The sequence below is a fragment of the Lissotriton vulgaris genome, unplaced genomic scaffold (genome assembly GCF_964263255.1).
Source record: "Lissotriton vulgaris unplaced genomic scaffold, aLisVul1.2 SCAFFOLD_1229, whole genome shotgun sequence".
Taxonomy (NCBI): domain Eukaryota; kingdom Metazoa; phylum Chordata; class Amphibia; order Caudata; family Salamandridae; genus Lissotriton; species Lissotriton vulgaris.
Genome location: NW_028254669.1, coordinates 637,216 through 654,095, shown reverse-complemented (window position 1 = coordinate 654,095; position 16,880 = coordinate 637,216). Strand labels below are relative to the sequence as shown.

The window sequence follows — 16,880 nt, the reverse complement described above, 5'->3', positions numbered from 1 at the left end:
AAATATTAGTTTCTATTTTTGAATATGTGTTTCATGGGTTACATTACACTGAAAGGAGGTCTGTCACTGTGTCACAAGGATGGTGTCATCAGTGATGTCATGAGTGATGTCACTGACCATGTCATGAGTGATGTAATATGTGATGTCATCAGCAGTGCATTGCACGCGCAAGTTATAGTGAGTCCGACTAACTATAACATGGGAATTTCAATGGTTTTATATCAGTAAAATTTCCAGCTAACTATAACTGGTGTGAAACCTATGGTTTTTTCAGTGAATTTAATAGGTTTTTTAAATGCTAATTCCTAACTATAACTGGTTTGAAACCTATGGTTTTTTCAGTGAATATATATATATATATATATATATATATATATATATATATATAGTCATCTGTGTTCATTGCAAACTGTCCAGTCCAATGTAGCTTTTTCCCCAAATGCTGGAATACACGTTGGATGACGTGCTTTTGTATAGCAAGGATGATGTACCTCTAACAGGTACATCATACATAAACCATAGAGCATCATACATTGCAGGCAGCTCTTTCTTTATAACAATACCTGTTTCTCTGTAAGAATGACTCTTCCAAGCAGCTGGTCCTCCAGTCCTTTCATTGTAACAGTAAAATCAATGATTGAGGTGCGAGCACTTATTTCAGGGGTGTATGCTGGGTTAGGAAGCTTGGTGGTGATGTAGAGCCTGAATCCATTCATCACATCCACTTCTTTGTCACCAACCTTTACCTTTTTATTGAAAGATACAAATGGGAAGTTAGTAGGGAATGAAAAACGAAAGCTTAACACACAAGACAATTATTATCTAGCTCCAGGGGATCTACTATTATGACAAGTCTCTATAGCACACTTCCTATCAAAAATGTATGGTTCTTCACTATAATTCAAGTATTTAACTGTTTCGAAAATGTGCACCTGTCCATCATCTCCTTTAGAGTGCATACTATACTGTTGACATCAAACTCTGCACACTTTCATATGCCCTCTAGAGATTGTTCTCCTGTCCCTTCTGACATATTGCCTCTAGAAATCAGCAGCAGTTGGAAAATAAGTATTACACTTGTTTGACTAAAATTACAGTATCAACCGCAGGCTTTGCAACTACTGTCTTAATACAAAATGCATCAAATACTCTCCTTTTCATAGACGAATATTTTATAGACAAATGTATCAGTTACAGTTAACTCCACAATTACTACATCCGACCACAGTTAGTGTATTGAACACCCAGGGACATTCTTATGAAGGGTTTTGCATCACCATTACACCACACAAGGGGGCGTAGGGCAACACAAAAACTAGAATCAGATTTCACAAGCCACACAAGTCCACCTTGTGTAGCCCTGCATGGCTTGGTATATCTGGAGTAATACAAGACAGCGCAAATCACTGCTGTGCATTACTTATGCCTCAGGGAGGCGTTCCATGGGTTGAGCGTGGGTTATCCACGCATCTACTCATGTCTTCTGAACTATTCTCAGGTTCAAGAATACTGGTGGACCTGGAAATGCGTCAGAATGCTATGCCTTCCTAGAGAAGGCTTAATGGGGAGAAATATCTTTATTTCTCCTTGTTTTTTCCTCTTTCTACATCTCTACACATAAAAAGAGAAAAAAGCCTTAGAGGAATGTTCTTGTGCAGGAAGGTGTCCCTTCTTGCACAAAAACAATCATGCCTGTGTTAGGCAACAGTTTGTGCAAAATGTCCATAAATGAAAGAGAAATCAACACAAATGATGATTGATGCTCTGTATTCAGAAATACGAAAAGGTCAAAGGATAACCAGTCAAAGAAACAGATGCAGGTGCTTATTGATATGGGTGGACTGTAATCAATCGGGGTTACGATCCTTCCAAAACAATCATATGGAGTCCTCATCAGGATAATAAAGAAGTAGCAACCTACAAAGGAAAATATGCTGTTTAATATTGCACAAATTTGTTAGCATGAGCTGAAAGTCATTATGTATTTCTGGCAGCCATCTTGTTTGCCATGTGCTGCTACATGCTCGCCATGTGCTCTGTCCTCCCTCAGTGTTGACTGCTCTTGTAATCTGCCTAGAAACTAACTATATTCAGCATATTCCACCTTCGCACATGCTCAGTTGAGCTTGCAGCTGTCCTTGCAACTGTTCCTAGTATGTAAATGTCAGGATGTGTTTGCCAAAAACAGCCACTGTTAGCTCCTCCCACTTTGTAGAGCAAGCAGATCTTGTATGCCCATTTTAGTCATTTTGCATGCTTACATGTGCCACGACATCCCCGTGGTCTTAAGCTGACTATGTAACCCTAAGCATATATATGGCCCCAGTTTTCTGTACTCCTTAGACTGCCTCATTCATTTGCTAGGGCTTCTGTGTGACATAGTCTCCCTCATCTGAGGTTTAAGAAATATGTATTTTATATTACAGCTTCTGTGCCAATTTCTTCTTTAGTGGTTTAAAAGGACAAAGTATCAGTGAGACCCCTGAGAAGGTTTTCTATTTTGTTCAATGCGAACCATCAGTGATTCCCTTCAATATGCACAAAAATAATATGAGTATTTTCTAGGCCTTGGCGGTGAACTCCGCTCCATTTCAAGACCTTGCGGAATGCAGAAAACTCAGCTTTGCATAGGGCAGAAGAGTTTTTTCCCCCGCTAGTGATCACAATCGGTAATTTTGCGAGCTGCCGCAGGAGTAGAATTTCTACCAGAGCGGCAGGAAGACCACTGCACTCGCCACTTGCGGAACTCCGGAGAGTTTTTTTGCAACTTTTCGGTGTTCCGCATACCAAAACTCTGTGAACTACGCCCATTCCTGGTATTTTATTGAGGATACTGAATCTCGCCTGACCAAAACAATCTGATTAGTTTTAATTCATATATATTTCTTGACAGTGTCAGAAGGTAAAATCCCTTATTTTTATACCATCCCGAAAACACACAAAGGAATTCTACCACCACCAGGGAGACCCATTGTTTCGGGGTTGGGCTCCTTGCTTGAACCTTTGTCAAGGTATTGTGATTTTTTCTTAAGACCAATAGTTGAGGCTACTAGTACCTATATAAAGGACACCAAAAGTCTACTCGCTATGCTGGAAACAGTTACCTTACCTGGGGGTCAATGTTTCTTGGCAACACTAGACATTGAGAGCCTTTATACTTGCATTCCGCAAGATGCGACCATTGAAGTAATTGCCCACACCTTAGAAACTAATGTGTGGGATTACAAGACATCAAAATCCTTTGTGGTCGATTGTGCTACTTTAGCCCTCAAAAGGAACTTTTTCCAGTATGAGGACCAGTTGTATTTACAAGCCACTGGTACTTCAATGGGCAGCACGTTGGCCCCTAGTGTGGCTGGTTTGTATGTCTTTAATTTTGAAAAAATGCACATCTTACCACCTGATAATCCGTTCTTTGATAACATCATTCTATGGCAAAGGTACATAGACGATGTGCTGTTGGTTTGGAAAGGGAGCGAAGAGGCACTAGGCTCCTTTTTCACCTGTATTAATGATCGTGATTCAAACCTGAAGTTCACTCATGAATTTAATGAGTAAACTGTAGTGTTTCTGGATGTTACCATTACACGGGTCGCTAACGAGTTGAAAACCAAAACCTACTACAAACCAACCAGCAAAAATAATCTGCTACACTATACCAGCTTCCATCCCCAACCACTGAGGGAGAATCTACTGTTTGGGCAGTACCTCCGTATTCGGAGGAACTGCTCTGATGTAAAAGATTATAGAACAATCAAAAAACCTGACTGTTAAAATGCATAACCGGGGTTATCCTGAACATCTCCTAACAAAAAGTTACAAAAAGGCTCGCAATCAGAACCGCGATTCCCTTTTAGAAGAGACCACACACGAAAAGGATAGTGAGGTACCACTGACATGCGTCACTACATATAATACAGCATCAAATATAGTAAGCCGCAGTATTAATAAACATTGGAGGATCCTCACATCCAATAATTGTAACTGGGACAAACATTTGTTCTCGTACAAGAGAGCAAAAAGTCTTAAAGATGCTTTGTTTGTTTGTTTGTTTGTTTTTGCGATTTTTACTGCGCGCAAATACCCGAGGGTGTCTCGGCGCAGATCGGACTCCTGAGATGAAGCTACCTTAAGATTATTGGTCAAATAACCAAGTTTTCAGGAGTTTTCGAAAAATAGTAAGGGTTGGACTGGTTTTAATGGGCGGAGGAATGGAGTTCCATAGCTTGGGGGTGGCTACTAGAAAACGCCTGTCTCCCCAGCTGGCAGTTCTGGTACGCGGGACAGCAAGGAGATAGGTACTAGCAGAACGAAGATGTCTTTGTGGAGCATAAATACGAAAGGCATCTTTGAGGAACCTTGGTCCGGAGTCATGAATAGCTTTGTAAGCAATGCAAAGAGCTTTAAATTTTATGCGATTCTTGACTCTTAGCCAATGCAGATGGCGTATGGCCATGGTAGTTGAGCGGCGACTGGGGATATTAAGCAGAATTCTGGCCGCTGCGTTTTGCACGGACTGCATTTTAGCTAGAATCTGTTCCTGTGTGCCAAGAAAAAGAGCATTGCCATAGTCCAATTTTGAGAAGACAAGGGTGGTAATCAAAGTTTTCGCAGCTCCAGCCGGGAGGTACGGCAGCAGTTTTCTAATTTTTCTTAGCATGAAGAATGATGAAGAGACCACCTTGTTCACATGGTGTTTGAACAGCAGCTTGTCGTCGAACACCACTCCGAGGTTCCTGACCTTGGCAACCGGGGTCGGGGGTGGGCCCATTTCACTGGGCCACCAGCTGGAGGACCATTCTGGTGCAAGGTTGCCAAAGGTCATAACCTCGGTCTTGTCCGAGTTTAGCTTCAAGCAATTACTAGACATCCATGAACTGATGGTCCTCATTCCTTCCTGAAATCTTGCAGCCACAGCTGGCCCATCTTTGTGTATTGCCAACGCCAATTGGGTATCATCCGCGTAGGTGGTTAGGCGGAGACCCTGAGCTTTAATGACTCTCGCCAAATCTGCCACATATATATTAAATAAAGTGGGGCTTAGTGCAGAGCCCTGCGGCACCCCACACGGTAGGGTAAATGTTGGAGAGTAGAAGGAGCCTAGCTTTACTGCCTGGGTACGATTAGCCAAAAAGGAGGCAATGAGATCCCTGGCATGGAGCGTCACTCCCAGGGAGGTGACACGGTCGATCAGGATGGAATGATCGACCGTGTCAAAGGCGGCAGAGAGATCTAGAAGAACCAGGATCTCTGCCCCGCCCTGGTCCAGTATGGTCCTGATCTCATCTGAGGCCTTTATCAAAGCCGTCTCAGTCCCATGGCCCTTCCTGAAACCAAACTGGGTGTCATCTAAGAGCTGATGGTGATCGATGAAATTCGCCAGTTGTTTATTCATGATGGATTCGAATATTTTGTCCGGGAAGGGGAGGCAAGCAATCGGTCTGTAGTTGACTGAATCAAAGGGGTCCAGGGAAGGTTTCTTTAACAAGGGCTTGATGATCGCAGTTTTCCAGATTTCAGGGTATATACCTGTTTGGAAGATGGACTTGCACAGGTCTGTAAGAGGGGGAGTAATAACCTCTTTTAAGGCGCAGAGGATAGAAGGGGGACATGGATCTAGAGGAGACCCAGATTTAATAGAATTGATTAGGATAGTGATCTGATCTGCCGTAGTCGGAAGGAAATTAGAAAAGAAGGGAGTGAGGGGGAGGGGCTGAGAGAGAGGTTCAGCATGAACGGAACTCGGTGCAGGGGAGAAAGATGAGTAGATGTTTGTAACCTTGGTAAGGAAAAAGTTAGCCAGCGTATTGCAAAGGTCTTGAGATGGTTCATTTAAAAGGCCTACTGGGGGATTGGAGAGAGCTTCAACAACTTGAAAAAGCCTTCTAGACGAATTCTGAGCAGATTCAATCTGATCGCAAAAGAAAGCGCTCTTGTGCCTGACGATTGCTTTTTTGTATAAAGCAAGCGCATCTTTATAAATTTGTTTATCTGCGATGGTATAATGTTTGCGCCATTGCCTTTCCAAGTTTCTACAGTATTGGCGTTGTAGCCGAAGATCCTCAGTGAACCATTGGGCAGATGGCTTAGCCCGGTTGGAGTTGAAGGATTTAACCGGGGCTTCTTTATTGATGGCGTCCAAAATCCAGTCCTGATATCTACTAGACAACAGGATAGGATTTAGAGATGGCTCATAAGAGGAATCAGCCAGGGTTTTGGCCAAGAGCGGAAGATCTACATTTTTCCAGGCTCTCATGGTTACGGGGGTGCGGGAAGTATGTTGAGGGGGGTTAGGATTGTGGGCCAGAATGGTAAAGATAATTGCCGAATGGTCTGACCAGACTACCGGGAGAACTGTGATCAGTGTGATAGTGGGGTTATTGGTGAAGAGGCCATCGAGTATGTGTCCTGCCTGATGAGTAGGAGTTGCGACCAGCTGCTGTAGACCTACCGAATGTAAATCAGTGATCAATTGGGCCGTATCTTTATCCCCTAGGGCTTCCAGATGGAAGTTGAAATCCCCCAACATGGTATAGTCCGGATAACTCAAAGAGAGTTCCGTAAAATCACCAAGGGTCGACAAGAAACCGCTGTGTGGGCCGGGGGGGCGATAAATAAGAATTCCCTTGAAGACTTGTTTGTGATTCAGTGTGATGGAGAAAGTACATGCTTCACAGTTGGTTCTGGGAATGACTTCGATTTTAGTTTGGAAGGTAATTCTATAGATAATAGCTAGTCCGCCTCCTCTTCCCGTGGTTCTGTCTTGTCTTACCACGCAATAACCTTCAGGAGTGGCTGCACAGAAATCCGGGCCAGAAGCCTCGTCACCCCACGTTTCAGTTATAAATAGAATGTCCAGCTCCTGACTCCCGATCAAGTCTCTAATATCTAGGCTATGTTTCGGGAGGGAGCGGGCGTTAAGAAGGGCCAAGCGATAGTTAAGCTTGGATCTGGGACAGATGTTAATGGTAGACGGGGTAGGGCGGGGTAGAGTGTATTTACATCCAGAACATGAAACAGGGACAGACATGAGGCAGCTGGGGGGTGACAGGGTCTGACAGCACGAGTTAGTAATAGGAATGTTTAGTGCTCGTAGCTGAGATGCCGAGTATCGGGTGAAGATGGTATGGGTATGAATAGGATCAGGGAGTGTGGCCCTTGTCCCGGACCAGGCCCGGACGGGCCCAGACGGGCTTGCCTCTGGCGCGCCTCTGGCGCGCCATCGGCGCGCCCGCTGCGCCCGCCCGCTGCACGGGCGAGGAGGGGGATCCATTTTGTCGTGTTCTGGCCCCCAATCGGCCGAACACTAGGGCGCTGACGTCGCCCACACCTAAGATGGCGGCCGCAATGCTTCGAAAAGGGGAACGAGGATTAAAGGTTGTAGAAGCCCTAAATCGGCTCCTAACAAGCCTAATGTTCCCTGCAAATAGCGCCCAGCAGGAGGGGAAAGCAGCGTGGAGAAGTAAACAGTGTTTTACAAATTTTCAAAAGATCGATTTCTAAAATACAAATGTGCCAGTTTTAAAATTACACAAGCTAGTAATAAGCAATGATGATTTTCTAGTGCCCTACTCCCGGCTTCCGCCTCAGGAGTCTCGATATTAGGTGGAAAGAGGGAAGGCAGAGGCTCTTTTATTGTGTTCTGGCCCCCAATCGGCCGAACACTAGAGCGCTGTCGTCGCCCACACCTAAGATGGCGGCCGCAATGATTCGAAAAAGGGGAACGAGGATTAAAGGTTGTAGAAGCCCTAAATCGGCTCCTCACAAGCCTAATGTTCCCTGCAAATAGCGCCCAGCAGGAGGGGAAAGCAGCATGTAAAAGTAAACAGTGTTTTACAAATTTTCAAAAGATCGATTTCTAAAATACAAATGTGCCAGTTTTAAAATTACACAAGCTAGTAATAAGCAATGATGATTTTCTAGTGCCCTACTCCCGGCTTCCGCCTCAGGAGTCTCGATATTAGGTGGAAAGAGGGAAGGCAGAGGCTCTTTTATTGTGTTCTGGCCCCCAATCGGCCGAACACTAGAGCGCTGTCGTCGCCCACACATAAGATGGCGGCCGCAATGATTCGAAAAGGGGAACGAGGATTAAAGGTTGTAGAAGCCCTAAATCGGCTCCTCACAAGCCTAATGTTCCCTGCAAATAGCGCCCAGCAGGAGGGGAAAGCAGCGTGGAGAAGTAAACAGTGTTTTACAAATTTTCAAAAGATCGATTTCTAAAATACAAATGTGCCAGTTTTAAAATTACACAAGCTAGTAATAAGCAATGATGATTTTCTAGTGCCCTACTCCCGGCTTCCGCCTCAGGAGTCTCGATATTAGGCTTTGGTCCACATCCGCCCCCGGAAGGCACAGGAATCAGTCAGAAGTGTCCTGAATGCCTGGGGTTTACCACCTGTAGTGGGTCACTACCCTTGTGGTAGTTGTAGCGTGTGTCCCTTCACAACAAGTTCAAAAACCTTAGAGTTGGAACCCAACAAGACCTGGGAACAGAGAAGCCATACTAACTGCAACACTACGAACGTTGTCTATTTGATAACCGGTCCCTGTGGTTTGAAATATGTGGGGATGACGAAAAGGAAGGTCAAACACCGCATATGTGAACATAGGAGTAGTATAAGGTGTGGCAAAAGTAATACTAAAATGCCCACACATTTTCTAGAACATAAACATTCCCCCGACAACATCCACTGGACAGTGATTGAACACCTACAACATGGTAACGAGCAAAGATTATTTAAGCAAGAACAGAGATGGGTATACCGTCCAGCTTCTCACCAGGTGGGACTTAATGACGATATTCCGTAGAGTAGTGTACTGAAATAAAACCCACCAATATACCCTGTTTTCTTGCCTCACAGTTACACACATCTGCCTAAAGAGGTTTTCGACTCATGCACAATTGTGTTATCACCTTCCTGCATAGGACGCTTAATATTGAGACGCCAGTCCTGACTGTGATTAGAAGTTAAGTTCTATTCTTGGTCGCAATTTTGTGTCACTCACTTCATTATATCACCACACTGAGTCAGTGTCCCTTATCTATTAATCATCTGGATGAGAATATGATCTAATATGAATAAAGGTTAGCGTTCTAGCCTTCCTAAAAACATCACCGGAAGTGTTTCTTTACCGTGTAGGGAGCGACCGTAGTAGTGCTATTTCTCATTGATTATGACCCAACAAAGTATTGTATACAGATCGGACGATCTGACAATGAGAAACATTATGAGTGAAAATCATTAAAAACATTTAAATAAACCCTTCGGGCAATGTTTACTTTCCGGTTACGTGACTGATGACGCAGCCGCGTATCAATTACGCAGCTTTAAATACGAAAAAAACGCCATTAGGGGTAAGAGCCGGACAACAGTGGAATGTACTACTAGGTTCCAGGCGGCGAGTCGTCCTTTACGAAGTAAGCAAGTGCTTCTTTATAGCACGTGTTAAATATTTTGGCTGTGAGAATCATGCAGAAGCATGGATGTACTGATGTGTGACAACTCGCTCCGTTTTGTTTTGTTTGTTTTCTGTCAGACAGAACGGGACGTGAAGATATGGCCACACTGTGAGTCCATGTGGCACGCCAACTTCTTAAACATAGTAAGTGCGTTATAATCGACCAGTGGTTCTCTTTATTTTTGTCTGTTTTTCCGTCCCTACGGCTTCTGACAGGGGGCTAAAGGGACAGGATTTTTATGGGTTGTATATCCGGAGTTTTTAACGTGTAACTTGACTCCAAGGAACTACATGCCTCTAATTGAGAGGTGCAGTTATCCAGCTTAATGATAGCTTATAAACTATAAAAAGACCGAATATGAGTCAGAAAACCCCAGCTTGAAACACGTTTTGAATAACAGGTCGATTAACTGATACGAACACATCTAATATGCATGTGTTTTTTCTATTGGTTTCACAGATTGTATCCAGGCGAATAGCAGGAGCACTGACTGAGGGTAAAACCGTGAGTTAACTGAGGAGAGTACAGAATTTCGGTCTTTTCTCTTCTGTCCTAACGGTGTGGGCATGCCTTAGCGTGCGTGGATCCCCGTAGTACGGTGTATTTTATTTTAATAATGGTCCTGATGAAAGCTGAGCTTAAGAAAGCAGTAAACAGCAGAAACATGTTGACCACTCACACCGGGTCACTGGGGTTCTAATATAAACCTCCAAGTGACCTCACTGTTTTTAATGTGAACAACTGGCCCTTTAATACAGTTGTTGGGGTCCAGCTGTGATCTTTTACTACACCACTTATTTGTCACCTGATCACACACATCACGTTTTTTGTAACACCTGCTCCGCTGCAATCGCAGGCGTCGAAGCACACAGGGAGGGATAGTCGGCCCCTCCTGTGATGAACCCCATGATGAAGCATGTCACCACTAGGGTGAGTGAGGATTCTTTTAGAAAATAGATTTTTCTCATTCCCCGTTTTTCTGTTTTTTGACCGCACATTCAATTTAGTCTAGTCACTGTGTGTTTCCTCACTAAGGCATCATGTTGTTTTGAAATTCACTGCAGTAGGCGCTCTTTTGTTGTTAGTAATAGTTTTAATTCATGTCATGTGTGAGCCTATAGACTAGATTGAGTTCAGTAATGAGAGACTTCTTAGTGTTACAGTGCGCGCCTAAAAATTAGTCCATGTGTATGCAATGGAATTAGGTCATGTGAACAAGGATATTGTATCCGTGAGTCTAAACACTGAATGCATCTAGAAATGTATTGCAGAAAAACAAATGCAGTTACTGGCTCCTCTATATTGTAAACAAAGGCATCAACATCCGAGCGTCTGAAAACTAACACATGTGAGAATGTTTATTCATCAAAAAGCATAAATATATCACTGAGGGAAAGAATGCAGGGCAAGTACAGCTACCGGCTCCGAGTGAATTAGTCGGCATCATTAGCGTCAGTTATGACAAACTTTTTTGAAGCTCCCTCAATCACCTTGTCAGTCTTACATCTGCCTTTCACTTGCCTCTTGCCTCGCTACTTTGTTAGCAACTCTGCAACAAAGTATGCTTGTGCCCTCCCCTTGGAACTTTGGTAGGCAATATTCATTGGCGGGGAGTGGCAGCACTGCTCTAGACTCCCATGGTCCTGGGTCATCGTGGGTCACCTTAGACATTTTGGACATCAAAATAGCCTCTTTCTGGCACTCCTGCACCTGAGGCTCATCCTCGGGCCCCACAGACTCCTGTAGCCAGCAGCAGAGGGAGCAGTGCAGAGGGTGTGGAGAGCGCAAAAATTCTCAGGTCTGAGCCTGTGTCCTCACGGTAGCAGCCCGGCTCACTGGGAGGTGAAGGAAAGTACCCCTTTTTCCATGGTTGCCTCGCACTTATTGCCCAACATCTGATGCAACCTGACTTGATGTGCCCTGGGTCCTGACAATTAGGTTCCCAGGGCTTGTGTTTTTTCTCAAAACTGTACCTTTGTACCCTCAATTGGTACAGCACTGGCCAAAGGTAAGCCCCTTGAAAAAAGTACCATGGATACCAAAGGCACTGTGACCAGGGAAGACCTCTAAGGGTTGCAGCATGTAGTGTGCCATCTTTAGATTAGATGGCATGTACCTTAACACCCACACACTGCCACTGTTTTGGTGCAGAGAAAAGTGAAGAGTCGAAATCGTTTACATCCCTGTGTGCCATGCCTACAACAACCTGCCTGAGACATAGGTAAGGCACCCTTCTAGCAGGGTACACTAGCCCTCAGGTGAGGGTACAGTGGCATGAGCCCTGTACCCACGTAGTGTCTAAGTCCACTCTTAGACATTGTAAGTGTAGTAAAGCCATAAAGAGTATATGATTCGGGAGTTGGTCATTACGAACTCCACAGCTCCATAATGGCTTTCCTAAAATGTATTTATTTATTTTTAACACTTGTAAAGCGCACTGTTACCGTACGGTGTCCTGGCGCTGTCTTGATTGCTCCTGAAACTAAATCCCCGGGTTAATTTACAAAAAGCCATGTTTTTAGCTTTCTCCGAAAGGTCATCAGCTCAGGGGACAGTCGGAGTGCCGCTGGGAGGGCATTCCAGGCCACCGCCGCCCCTCGGCTAAAGCTCCTGCCTCCCCAACACACTTTCCTGATACGTGGGGTCTTGATCAGTCCCAGAGTAGCTGACCTCAAAAGTCTACCTGGTTTGTACCAGTGAAAGTATTGCCCCAGGAATGCTGGACCTATACCATGGACCGCCTTAAAGACAATGCACATGCTTTTAAATAGGATCTGCTTCCTTACTGGCAACCAATGTAACTTCACAAGTTCGTGAGAGATGGACACAAACTTGGGCAAGCCTGTAAGAAGGCGTGCTGCTGCATTCTGCAGTATTTGTAACTTGTCGAGTACTCCTTGCTGGGCTTCAAGGAGCAAACTGTTACAGTAGTCCAATCGTGAAAGCACCAAGGCCATCACCACTGTTTTTTTACATTCCCCTGGGAGAAACGGAAGACCCTTCCAAAGGATTTTCAGTGTCCAGTGGATGGGAAGTTTGGTAGAAAACTTCTCAGTATATTAAACCCACACTGATGGCGGTGTGGGATTTAATGTATGCACTTAGAGGGCATCTTAGAGATGCCCCCCTGAACAATTACCAGCCCTGGTGTGGATCATGAATGGCTGCCTGCTGTTTGCCACCAACAGACAGGTTTATGGACCCCTGGGGACAGAACGTCCCCTCTCTGGCTCCAGAAACAAAGCCCATCCTGGGCAGAGGTGTCCTGCCTCATTCCCCAGGATGGGCTGGGTCCGCAAAGGGGAAGCTTCGAAGGCCTGCCGCCTTTATAAGCTGACCCTACCTTTGCTGCCCCCAGCAACTGGCTCCTACTGGTTCTTCCCCCCCACTTTGAGTAGGAGAATCAGCAGGAAAACCAAGATAGGGGGAGAGGTGTGCCCACCTTTGCCAAGCCCACACCTCATGTGAGGGAGGCGAGGTGAAGCATACATCTCAGTCCCCTCCCGCTTGAATATGAGGGGGCCTAACCAATTAGGGAGAGGCTCATGCCCCCCTCTCAATGGACGGAAGCATAATAGGGTGTGTACCCACCCCAAGGAAGGGACCCATTGGTCCCGACCTGCACACCCCTTTAATGCTTCTACATTTGGTATTTAGAGGCAACCCTGAACCTTGCCTCCTCAGGGGACAGCCCTACCAGCCTGTCCCGACTTCGACCTGCTTACAGCAAGAACCCTAGCAAGTCCAGCAGCCCCTAGAGCCCGGAGGGCCTGACCTGCAACCAACTTTAACACTCTTTCTCCTGTGAGCACCGGATTTGCTCAAGCAAAGACTCACCCACCTGACACCCACAGCCCGAGTTTGAGTGTCACAACACCCAAGGAGGTCTCCCCAGTGATCCTGACATGAGATCTGGTGATCCCCAACCTAACGCCTGCAACCACAACCTGAAGGGTCCCCCGACTGGAGCTGGTAAGAAGAACCCAACGCCAAAAGATACCCCTGCACCGGATGCCCCGGGGCCCACGGTGGCCAAACCGACGGTGTCCAGGCATCCCCCAAGAACCCAACATACCTCTCCAGCTGGTGGTCGCCTTCAGGAATCTCCCCTACACAGCCTGCAGCATCTCATAAACAGTCCCTGACCGAACGCCCCCTTAGCCCTATTGACTAACATTGGGCCCCTGCACTCTGCACCACAGTGCCACTGCTTGTGCATCTTGAGTGCCTACCTAGACCTTGGGGAACCTTGATCCTAACCTCCAAAACTCCCATTCGTAAGAAGAGTACTTACCTGTGAAACCGATGTATACACAAATGCCGAGACACACAAAAGGCAATACGTACTGTTTAAGGCAATGACCATATTAGTAATCACAAAAAGTCCATTTCAATTTTTCTTTTGTCTTTTATTTTCTGCTTTCCTTCAGCATTCAGTCAGGGGCTGACTGAATGGTGAAGGAAAGCAGAAACAAAAGAGAGAGGAAAAATTGAAATGGACTTTTGTGATTACTAATATGGTCATTGCCTTTTAAACAGTATGGACAGCCCTTTTTGTGCCTCAGCAGTTTGTGTATACATGCGTATCTCTATAGAGAAGCTTCTCTCTAGATTTTTTCTCCTACAAGGTGGCAGGAGGATTATTTCCTGGAAGGAACCAGACTAAATGGTAGAATTTTGTCATACTATGATCCGGATGAACCTATAGATGAACCTTTAGATAGATGTGCATTCGCAATTAGGCATTGCCATTGTATGTATGTGTGATTACCTGTGAAACGTATAACTGTTTTTCTCACATAGAAATCAATGTTACGAGTTTTTGGCCCAAAAATGTTCTGTTTAGCTGTCTCTGTATGGAAGAAAAAGTAACTAAATTGCAAACCCTAAAAAGTCTTACATACGTTTTATTGTGAGATGGTATCTTTGCGTACCACTCTTAGTAGTCAATGTAATGCAAAAGCATTGTTTTTTTAACCAATACAAACCAGTAAAAATTGCAAATCAATTCCCAAAGGCACTTCTATGAATAAAAGTATATTTTACCTACCTATACCAAGATCTAATTGCTTCAAGAAAATAAAACATAAGTATACCTTTTTTATACTTACCTAATTGGTCTGGATTCAGTTTCTGAGTGTGTGCCATCAGTCCTGACTGAGTGAATACAATAAATGCTTAGCACATCCTCTGGATAAGCCTAACTGCTCACCCACACTACCACAAAGAGTGCTGTTAGTACTTACCTAATTAAGCCTCTGCTATACCTTTGGGGATCCAATGGACTCTGTGCACACGATACCTTACTTTGGAATAGTATATATAGAGCCAGCTTCCTACAGGGAGGCTGTCCTGCATGTCTGCCCTTGACGCTCATTGACGGATAAGTTACTTACATTCTGTAGAGTCTTTCTGGTAGAGACATGATCTAGCCACAGATTCCTTACCTTTGAAACTCCAGGCATCAGGCGGGATCCGGAAGATTTTTCTTAGCATTACCCCTGCGCACCAGTAGGCGGTGTCGGGTGACTCTGCGTGAAGTCGTTGGCATCGTGTTTGTCATGACGTCCGCTTCATCAATATAACTGCCTCTCCAACGTGCTTACTTCAGCACTTTTCACGATATTCCACGCCAGAAGCGAGGAGCCAAGCAGTGACTGGCCAAGGGTACAGTCCTAACACTAAAAGACAATTCCACAGTGCTGGAAGGATGGGTGGGTCGGTAAGGAATCTGCAGCTAGATCATGTTTCTACAAGATAAGGCATACCGAATGTAAGGAACTTGGCCATCTGATAGAGACATCTATCTGCAGATCCTTACCTTTGAACAGATATTCAAGCAATACCTGCAAAAAAGGTTTAAACCAGGGAATTGTGTAAGACAGACAGGCAAAACAGGCCTTCTCTGCAAACCTGAGAATCCAGGCAATAGTGTCTAGCAAACGTGTGCAGAGATGCTCTCGTGGCTGCTTGGCAGATGTCAGAAATAGGAACAGCACGCTGGAGGGCTTTGGTGGCTGCTTTTGCCCTGGTGGAATGAGCCCTAAGGTCTTCGGAGACTGCTTCTTTGCCGAGGCATAACATATTTTGATGCAGAGGATAACCCAGTGTGATATGATCCTCTTTTGGACAGCACTCCCCTTCTTTCCTCCCACATATCCTATTAAGAGTTGATCATCCACCCAGAACTCTTTTTAGCGATCAAGGTAGACCAATAATTCTCTTTTTGGGTCCAGACAGTGGAGATGCTCCTCTTCCTTGGAAGAATGAGAAGGTGCATAGAACGTGGGCAGAGAAACAGACAGTCCCAGATGAAAGTGAGTTACAACCTCGGGCAAAAAGGATGTTATGTTATGTTATGTTGGCAGCTTTTATAGCGCCTGGTTACTCCAAATCGGAGTGCCCCTGTGCTGAATTCTGACAGTACCAAGATAGTTAAAAAAGAAGACTGAGTGGACACTATTGTCGATTCAGACTTTGCCTAAACAGCCAGGTTTTACGGTGTTTTCGGAAGGCTGCTTCACTGCACTCAGGTCTGAGATGTGAGGGAAGTGAGTTCCACTGTTTCGCTGCAAGGAACCTAAATGAGTTTCCACCAAAACGCTTTCTGTTAAATTTGGGGACACCAAACAGTCCTGCTCTAGCAGATCTCAGATAGCGCATAGGATGGATGCCCTAGTTCTCAGTACCACTTTGTCCAGGAAAACAGTCAGGTAAGGAGGCTATGATGAGAGTGCCTGTAGTTTGCTCAGCCTCCTGGCAGAGGTAATTACCACCAAAAAAGCTGTTTTGATAGTGAGCAACCATAGATGACAGATGTGTATCGGTTCAAAAGGTGCACGCATTAAGAAAGTAAGGACCAACTTATTGTGGCATAAGAAAAGGAGAAGGGGGAAACAAATGGGTTAACCCCTTCAAAAATCTCTGCACCAGAGGGGACTTGAAAAGTGAAGGCTAATCTATCAGCCGAAGAAAAGATGAGAGGGCCGAAAGGTAGCCCTTCAGAGTGCCCATACAAGAGCCCTACTAGGCCACGGAAAGCATAAACAGTAGGATATCTGCCAGGGAGGCAGATAAGGGGTCAATAGACTACTCTGTACAATATTTACAAAATGTATTCCATCAGCAGGTGTATACCAAATTCGTGGGGGGACGCCTGGCTGCCAGAATACCCTCGCAGACTTCGGGAAGAAGGTCAAAAGCTGTCAACTGTCGCCGCTCAATCTCCACGCGAGGTGGCGGAGAGTGTTCAGGTACGGGTGGAAGACCCTCCATTGCTGCTGCAACAGAAGATCCTCCCAAAGGGGCAGCCTGATCGGAGGATCGAAGCTCATATCCAGAAGCTCAGGATACCAAAATCCCTTGCCGAATCAGGAGCCACAGGAATAACTCATGCCAGGTCACTCCTGATCTTCTTGAG

The 16,880-nt window shown here is 45.1% G+C and overlaps 1 protein-coding gene across 1 annotated transcript in view; it reads right to left on the bottom strand.

The window, feature by feature from the left end:
• Window positions 1–545: 545 nt before the first annotated feature.
• The window catches only part of LOC147659471 (dynein axonemal heavy chain 5-like), a 566,399-nt gene continuing 550,064 nt past the window's right edge, over window positions 546–16,880 (bottom strand). The window contains exon 9 of the mRNA XM_086951731.1: window positions 546–746. Coding sequence (XP_086807857.1) covers window positions 552–746 — 195 coding nt within the window. The 3' untranslated portion in view covers window positions 546–551. The remainder of the gene's footprint in view (window positions 747–16,880) is intronic.